This window comes from Sus scrofa, chromosome 2 (genome assembly GCF_000003025.6).
Source record: "Sus scrofa isolate TJ Tabasco breed Duroc chromosome 2, Sscrofa11.1, whole genome shotgun sequence".
NCBI classification, from domain to species: domain Eukaryota; kingdom Metazoa; phylum Chordata; class Mammalia; order Artiodactyla; family Suidae; genus Sus; species Sus scrofa.
The window spans coordinates 41,582,251-41,590,888 of record NC_010444.4 but is presented as its reverse complement, the minus strand read 5'-3'; the positions used below and the strand labels follow the sequence as shown (position 1 = coordinate 41,590,888).

At 54.3% G+C, this 8,638-nt stretch overlaps 1 protein-coding gene across 1 annotated transcript in view; it reads left to right on the top strand.

Annotated features, from left to right (window-relative positions):
* OTOG (otogelin) overlaps positions 325–8,638 on the top strand; it is a 93,364-nt gene continuing 85,050 nt past the window's right edge. Inside the window, 6 exon segments of the mRNA XM_021083273.1 lie at positions 325–605; positions 1,024–1,084; positions 1,251–1,320; positions 6,128–6,203; positions 7,357–7,449; positions 7,634–7,788. Coding sequence (XP_020938932.1) covers positions 509–605; positions 1,024–1,084; positions 1,251–1,320; positions 6,128–6,203; positions 7,357–7,449; positions 7,634–7,788 — 552 coding nt within the window. The 5' untranslated portion in view covers positions 325–508.

Sequence of the window (8,638 nt, the reverse complement as noted above, 5' to 3'; positions counted from 1 at the left end):
TGGGGACTGGTGGGAGCTCGGCTAGGATTCTGCAGGCCTGAGCCCCGGTTCTGCCACTGACCACTGAGCAGCATGGCCCTGGGCCTCTGTAAAAGGAATGCATAGGACCAGACCCATACCAGCATCTTGAGTCTCTGGGTTAAGGGGCTTCCAGAACCCAGGTTCCTGAGTCAGGGATCTCTGAGCAAGCAAGGGATGTTGGAAGCTGCACAGACTGCCTGCCTCTTAGCTCCTCCAAGGGACTTAGGGCTGAGTGGTCTGAATCCAGGGCCGCCTGGGGAGGCCCAGAAGGGCGGAGGCGAGGCAACTGTCGGGCGCCTAAATTATGATAATGAGCTGGGCAGTGCTGTCACTCTAGCTCGGGGCGGAGCCAAGTGCCTGGGAGGCGGGGCCAAGGGGCGAGAGAGCCAGAGAGACGGCAGCCTCAACAAGTGGAGCTTTGACCCTGCCTTCGCGAGAGTCAGTCGGGACCCCGGACGCTCAGGCTTCCCAGTCCCTGCGCGCTCCTATGGGGGCCCCGGCGCCCGCGTTCTGCCTGCTGCTCGCTTGCGTCTGGCTGCCTCCGGGCGAGCCGGTCGGGGAGCCCGTGCCGGTGCAGTCTCTCGGTGAGAGGAATGTGGACTAGGGAACGGCCGGGGCTGGGGGAATATTAGGGGCCTGGGCTACCTGGAAAGAGGGAGGGAATAGAGTTTGAGAGAGGGCGGGGGTGGGGGGGGTGAGACAGCCAGGGAGTGGTCTGAGGGGGAGGGACCGCGGAAGGAAAGGCCAGTGACAGGGAAATGGGTCCCAAGTTGGGCAGGGTGCAAGACACCCAACGTGGGGAACCAGAGGAACTGGGACACAGAGAGTGGGAAGGAGGCAGGGAGACCCTTGTTGGAGAAGATTCTCCAGGGAGAGGGAGAAAGGATTTTAGAGGCTGCAGGGAGGATGGGGGTGATGCCGGTGGTGTGTGAGAAGCTTCCTAGCAGGTGGGAATGGGTGGAGGAAGGCATAACTTGAGTGGAGAGTGATCCCCCTCTCCAGCTGCAGCACCCACACCTCGGGGCAATGCCGAGCTGCAGCCTGAGCCAGCCCAGGATCCCAGGTGAGTAGGCAAGAGCTTGTGACTGCCCCACCCACTTGTTCCATCTTTATTCCTGGTGTGGGTGACCCCCAGGGGTTATCATTGAGGGTGGGAAGGGCCTGAGGGTGGTGAGGAGGTATGGCCCATTCCTGTCCCCTTGCTCATGCCAGGCTTGTTTCTCATCTAGCCACAGCCATCAGGAGGCGATCCCTGCCATAGGGGATGCTACAACAGTGATGGGAGCCAGGTAAGGGGAGGCCTGGGGAAGGGGGGCTTCACTGGGCAGGGCTTACTTCTGTCTGGATCTGACGCTGGCAGGGAGCTCTGGTGGTTGCAGAAAGATCTGCAGTTATTCAGAAGGGAGCAAATAAGATTCCTAGTATGTGTCTGAAATTATGATACATCTTAGAAGATAAGAATTTATAAGATACATCTTCTCTCTTTTTCCTAATCTCTTGTGGCCCTGTAATCCGCTTATTTATTTATCTATTTAAAAATTATGTTTTGGTGTTTCCGCTGTGGTTCAGTGGTAACAAATCCAACTAGTATCCACGAGGACATGGGTTCAATCCCTGACCTGGCTCAGGGGGTTAAAGGATCAGGCGTTGCTGTGACTGTGGCCTAGGCCAGTGGCTACAGCTCCAGTTTGACCCCTAGCTTTGGAACTTACATATGCCGAGGGTGCAGCCCTAAAAAAAAAGACTTTTTTTTTTTTTTTTTTTTTTTTTTTAGGGGAAGAGGGCACAAAGGTGTGGCCAGGAAACAGCTGAGCTCTTTCCTCCCCTGGGTGAAAGTTGGAAGGGGAAAGTGTAGGAGAATGTAGTTCTCTCCTCCCTGCCTGTCCTAAACCCTGCTAGAGGCTCCTCTTCATCCCCTGAGCAGTGCCTTAGTAATTCTGCCCAGAGACGACAGACAAAAACTGGGCTACCTAGTGGGGTTTGCAAGAAAGGGCTGGTTGAGAAGCAGAGCACTCAGCTACCATCCCGAGTCTTGCCTGTTACCTGTTGCTCACTCTCCCTGGATCCTCCGTGCTTTCAGGAGAGGTTCTCTCTCTTTACCAAACTTCTTTGGTCTCTGGATCGGGTGACTCAGGTTCTCTTTCTAATCCTAGCTTGCATTTGTCTCCTTTCTACAACCATGGATGTATTGCACTTGCAACCCACCCAAAGCCAGATTTCCCAGAGAATCTTTATTTTTATTTTTATGGCTGCACCTGTGGTGTATGGAAGTTCCCCGGCCAGCTGGCCAGCCCTCAGGGAATCCTGAGCCTCAATTCACACACCCTGGCCCTAGGGATCCACTCTGGGGAGCTCCTTGTGCCAGCAGGGTGGGAGCATCATTTATAATAGAAAACAATATGTCCCAAATACTTTCCCTTTGGAAATAAGATATGAAGAGCCAAGGTAGGAGGGGATGTGCTTATTTTCTTTTTTCTTTCTTTCTTTTTTTCTTTTCTTTTCTTTTCTTTTCTTTTTTTTTTTTTTTTAGGGCCATACCTGCAGCATATGGAGGTTCCCAGGCTAGGGGTCCAATTAGAGCTGTAGCCACTGGCCTACGCCAGAGCCACAGCAACACAGGATCTGAGCCGAGTCTGCGACCTACACCACAGCTCACGGCAACGCCTGATCCTTAACCCACTGAGCGAGACCAGGGATCAAACCCTCAACCTCATGGTTCCTAGTTGGTTTGTTTCCACTGAGCCCATGACGGTAATTCCCATGCTTATTTTCTAATGCCTAGATTAGGTGAGGGTTTTGTTTCTTTTTGCCCATTTGTCCAGGTCCCAAGTTTTAGAATCACAATCAGGTGACGTTTGAGTTGAAAAATGTCATCATTCTTTTTATTTATTTTTATGTTATTTTATTAAAAATGTTTTGTCAGGGGGTTCCCATTCATGGTTCAGCGGTAATGAACCCGACTAGTATCCATGAGGATGTGGGTTCAGTCCCTGACCTCGTTCAGTGGGTTAAGTATCTGGCATTGCTGTGAACTGCGATGTAGGTGGCAGACATGTCTGGGATCCCACGTTGCTGTGGCTATGGTGTAGACCTCAGCTGCAGCTTCAGTTTGACCCCTAGCCTGGGAACTTCCATATGCTGTGGCTGAGGCCCTTAAAAAAAGACCAAAGAGATGTTTTTGTCATTCTTTTTATAGAAATTGAGGTAGGTGAATGACTTGCCAGGGCCCTCAGGTCACAGGCAAGAGTAAGGTCTCCTGGTGGAGCCAAGCTGAACCCCCGTATCATGTATGCCCCCATGGAGTCCAGGGACCCCTGAATTTTAGTGGGATAACAATCCTTACCCAAGCACCTCATTCTCTTAGCCAGCTTCTTTCCTTGCTGGATTCTGGGGTGGCCTCCAGGCAACACCAGTAGGTTTCTTGGGAAGCATCCAGGCAACGCCAGTGGGTTTCTCACATTACTCCTTCGAGCAAACAAGGGGTTAGAATGGCCGTCCTTTAAGGCTCCAGGAGTGTGGGTGGGTTGGAGGAATGAGACTGTTGCTTAGAAAGGGCTTATGCCTGGAATGCCCTCATCAGTAAGGGAGGGGTCTCAGACCAGTAGCCGACCACCCATCCTTTCATCGCTCCCTCACTCCTGTACAGCTCAGCCATTCTTCACAGACCTGATGGTGCAGACCAGGGTTCCAGGAACTTGGATGGAGAAAGAAAATGCATTGTTAGTTGTAGGAACCTCAGTGGGGCTGAAATTTAGCCTTCTCTTTAATTGCTGCTAGAGGCTACAGACCGCAGAGTATTAGCAGTGTCCATGACTATCACCTACAGAAGTCACGGATATTTTCCCATCACCTTGCAATTGTTGTTGCTCTTCCCAGATTTCATTCATGCTCACTGCACCCAGATTCGGGCAGTGATAAGACCGCATACTTGGTCTCGTGACCTAATGTGCTAATAAGGAAGCACAAATGTCACTGAGTCACTTTATTTTATTTTATTTTATTTTTTGTCTTTTTAGGGCCGTGCGGCATATGGAGGTTCCCAGGCTAGAGGTCCAATCTGAGCTGTAGCCGCCGGGCTACACCACAGCCACAGCAACTCAGGATCCTAGCCACGTCCGTGACCTACTACACCACAGCTCACAGCAATGCTGGATTCTTTTTTTTTTTTTTTTTTTTTTTTTTTTTTGTCTTTTTGCTATTTCTTTGGGCCGCTTCAGCGGCATATGGAGGTTCCCAGGCTAGGGGTCAAATCGGAGCTGTAGCTGCCGGCCTATGCCAGAGCCACAGCAACGCGGGATCCGAGCCGCGTCTGCGACCTACACCACAGCTCACGGCAACGCCGGATCGTTAACCCACTGAGCAAGGGCAGGGACTGAACCCGCAACCTCATGGTTCCTAGTCAGATTCGTTAACCACTGTGCCACGACGGGAACTCCCTGGATTCTTAACCTACAGAGCAAGGCCAGGGTTCAAACCTGCATCCTCATGGATCCTAGTTGAGTTCGTTAACCACTGAGCCACAAAGGGAACTCCCTGAGTCACCTATTTTTATAAAAAAAAAATGTTATAAACTGCATTGCAGTATATTTGATTTCTTCTACAATCTTATGTTTTATTTTGTGTATTTAGAAACATTTCTTCTAAGAAGGGCCTCATGAGCATCACTAGATTGTCAGAGGGGTTCATGGCATGAAAAGGGTGAAGATCTCCTGATCTACACTGAAGACGAATCATTTGGACTGGGTTTACCTTTTGTTTCCAGAAAATGGCCCTGACTCTTGGTAGCACGGGCTGTCTTACCCTCCTAAGACCAATCTCAGAGGCCACATCTGAGGTGGGGATGAGGAGGGGAGAGGTCCAAGGATCCTCAGGGTGACTGAAGCTCTCAGGCCTGGGGGACGTTGGTGGTGAGCCTTTCCCCGGCTACTGCGGTCTCTGAGGCCCCCGTGAGACTGATTATGACCAGCAAGGGGAAGCCGACACCAGGGGCTTGGCCTGGGGGTGCAGGGTAAGGAGAGCCGGGGAGGACCCAGCAGGGAGGAAGGATGCTGACATCTGGCCAAGGAGGGCCAGTGACCTCCAGGGGGGTCAGCAGGACAGTGAAGGGGGAGGGGATGGGTGCCGGGCAGGAGCTGGAGAGACTCGGTCGCAAGAGGGGCAAAGAGCCTGAGTTGGGCTCCAGGGACTAGAGTTTCTGGATGCTTCCTATGTGCCAAGTCTTTTGCTGGAGACTGGGGATTCAGTCCAGGGACGTAGAGGTGATGTTGAGGGAAAGGATGCGTGGGACAATCACTGCAAGTGCGGCTCGTGCCTTGTTGGCCCTGTGAACAAGACCACGAGCGCCCATTCACCGCCCCAGGGCCAGAAGTTGTGCACATACTGGGCCTCTCTGAGGGAGGAGCCTGCTGAGTCCAGGGGCCCTGTCCCGGGTGACATTAGACACTTAGGGCTGGAGGCCTGGGAGGGCAGCTAGCCGTGTGGCGACTCCACACGCATGAAACTCAGGACAGTTCTGAGATGATCTCAGATGGTTTTTCTCTCCAGAGGCCATCTGTTGGCATTTCTGGTCTGGAAAATAAGATGTCTTAGCGGGGCTATGCCCGTGTCCTCAGCGGGGAGTGATCTGTGAGGCAGGTTGGGTGGGGGATGGCGGGGTTGCTCCTCTGCCCCAGGTCGAGGGGCTGCCTTTGTCTCTTAGCTCTGCCCCATGGGGTTTCTGTGGTGAGGAGGAGGTGTCGTATTTGTTCTCCAGACAAGGGGGTTTTGTGCTGGGCTGTGGAGGACCAAAGATTTGCTAGGGAGGGAGGGAGTGGGGGGATGCGAGGGGGGCTGGAGCTCGGAGGGGAGGGGTGTGGTGTGTTCAAGCTACAGCCTTCCCCAGCCCGCCCCTGAAGTGCCACTTGGGAGGGGGTAAAGCAGGCCTCACTCCTTGGACCCAGAGCAGGCCTGGAAATCCTGTCTTTCTGCCCCCTCAGTGGTGGCCCTGGGGAGGTGGGGCCACTGCCTCCTTCCAGGTGATGGACTGGAAGTGCCGGGACCTCCAGGAAGCCTGCCCTCCCTGAGGTGGCCCTTGATTGTGTTCTCTGCCTTCTCCTGTCTCTCAAAGGAGGCTGAAGCCCTGGACTCCTTGGCCATGTCTTCTTGGGAAAGGCGGCTCCATCGGGCCAAATGTGCCCCCTCTTGTAAGTGCCCCCCCTACCCCGTGGCCCAGGGGAGGCCCAGGCCTTCAGAAGCTTGTGAGGGCCACCCCGGGCTTCTCTCAGGGGGGCCCCTGTGACCTCTTTTGCCAGCATGGGGTCTCTTTCTGCCATCCCAAGCCCTGGCCCCCAGCTCCACTCCGCCTCCTTCCTGGCTGAGGAAGTGTCCTGTTCTCATGACCACCGCCCCGCGGCTCCCCCCCTCACACACTCTGATTCCAGTGAGATTGAGCTGCTTGTTTAGTGGTTGGTTTTCCTTCTACATCACCTTGTTTCTGTGGCCTCTTTCTAATTCCTGTGGCCTCTTTTCGTCTTGTGGCCTCTCCCCTTACCTGCCCTTGTCCGTGGCCAATCCCCTCACCTGCCCTGTGTCTGTGCCCTCCCCCTTGACCTGTCTTGTGTTTGTGGCCTCTCCCCTTACCTGTCCTGTGTCCATGGCCTCTCCCCTCACCTGTCCTGTGTCTGTGGCCTCTCCCTTTACCTGCCCTGTGTTGTGGCCAATCCTCTCACCTGTCCTGTGTCCATGGCCTCTCCCCTCACCTGTCCTGTGTCCATGGCCTCTCCCCTCACCTGACCTCTGTCTCCAGTCCCTCCTCTCGCATCATGGCTCCTTCCCTCACTACACTCTGCTCTGCTTTGTCCTCTCCTCCTCTGGCCCTCCTTTCCACTGCCCTCAAATCAAATGTGAGTCCCTTCCCCTTCCCTTGCTTTATGCCCTAGACTCTTCCCCTGAGCTTCTGGAGCCGTGACAAGAGCAGTACATGCAGCTCTCTGGGCGCTCTCCCTGGTCATCCCTCACGCTCTGTATTCTCAGTGCCACCTGCCCCGCCTGGTAGCTGAGAACTTTGAGCTCAGGAAGCTGAAGGCCCAGGTGGGGTTGGCCTGGGGGCCACTTGGTACCTACTGAAGGCAGGTGCTCTGAGATCCTGCCCCAGAGCCTGCCAGGGAGGGGGCAGGGCAGCCGTCCAAGGCACCCCGCTCCTCCCCGCAGTAAAGCTAGCTACAAAGGAACGCTGGGGCTGCCTGCGATGGGGATCTGAGTTCCATGTGGCTCTGGGAGGGCTGGGGCAGGGGCCCCACCATGAGGAAGGTGCTGCATCTCAGCTTGATGGGGACGTGTCCTCTGTCTCCCTTGCAGACCTGTTCTCCTGCTTCAATGGGGGCGAGTGTGTGCACCCAGCCTTCTGTGACTGCAGACGCTTCAATGCCACTGGACCGCGCTGCCAGATGGGTGAGTCTGGGCTCCATTCCGCCTCCAGGCTGGGCCGTGGGTACAGCAAAATCTGTGGGCCTGATTTTGCTGGGGGGGTCTGGCTAAAGGGAATTGGGGGTGGCCCTGCCAGCCTTGAACCCGCCAGCCTCTGGTTTGGGACCCACGGGTGCTACCCAGAGACGTTCTTTTTTCCCTGGCTCAGTGTATAATACCGGCCCTGAGCGGGACAGCATCTGCCGGGCGTGGGGACAGCATCATGTGGAGACATTTGATGGCCTCTACTATTACCTGTCTGGGAAGGGCAGCTACACACTGGTGGGGCACCATGAACCCGAGGGGCAGACCTTCTCAGTCCAGGTGAGTTGTCCCCTGCCTTGACTGTCTAGGAAGGCTCCACTCAGCCCTAAAGTCTGGGCTGGCCTGGCCTCTGCCTGCAATAGTTAGAGAGGCTGGCGCCTTCCTTCCTGCTCCAAGCTCCTGCCCAGGGCGTCCGCACCCAGAGGGAGCTGGGGGCGCCCTGGTTCTCATTCATCCACTCCCTCCTGGTTGCTTCTGGCCATTCATCCACTTCATCTCTCATTCACCAAGTATTTATTAAGTGCATACTTGCCCTCTTTTCCTGGCACAAGCCCTGGTGCTGGCCCTGAGAATGGCACAGGCGTGGTCTCTGTCCTCGTGAAACTTAGAGTTTAATGGGAAAAACAGACGTCAAGTGCAGTGAATCATTTCAAGTGCCACTGAGTGCAACAGAGGAGAAATGCCAAATGCCAGAAGAGTATGTGATGGAAATCTAATCTGATTTATTGGGAAGGATGATAATCAGGGAGAGCTTCCCGAAGGTAGTGACATTTACGTTGGGATCTGAAGAATGAATCAGAAGCCAGCCGAGTGAAGGGGTCAGGGGTGGACATGAGAACATTCTAGGCCAAGGGAACATCGGGTGCTCTGGACCTTAGGTAAGAAAGAGCTTGGTACCTCAAAGGCAATGGCAGAAGTTCTGGATGACTCGTTTTAGGGTGATCTCCTCGAAGAAGGCTTTCTGGATGCCCTGACCTCCGGGGTGGATTCAGGGGCTCTTTTCTGTGGAACCAAAGTTTCCCATCACTATCTGTCACTGTGTTTCTCATTCTGTTTCTGTGATGATCTCCTGTCCGGATGTGAGCTTTCTAGGCCGGGAACCATGTCTTTTCAACTCCTGTTCCCAGGA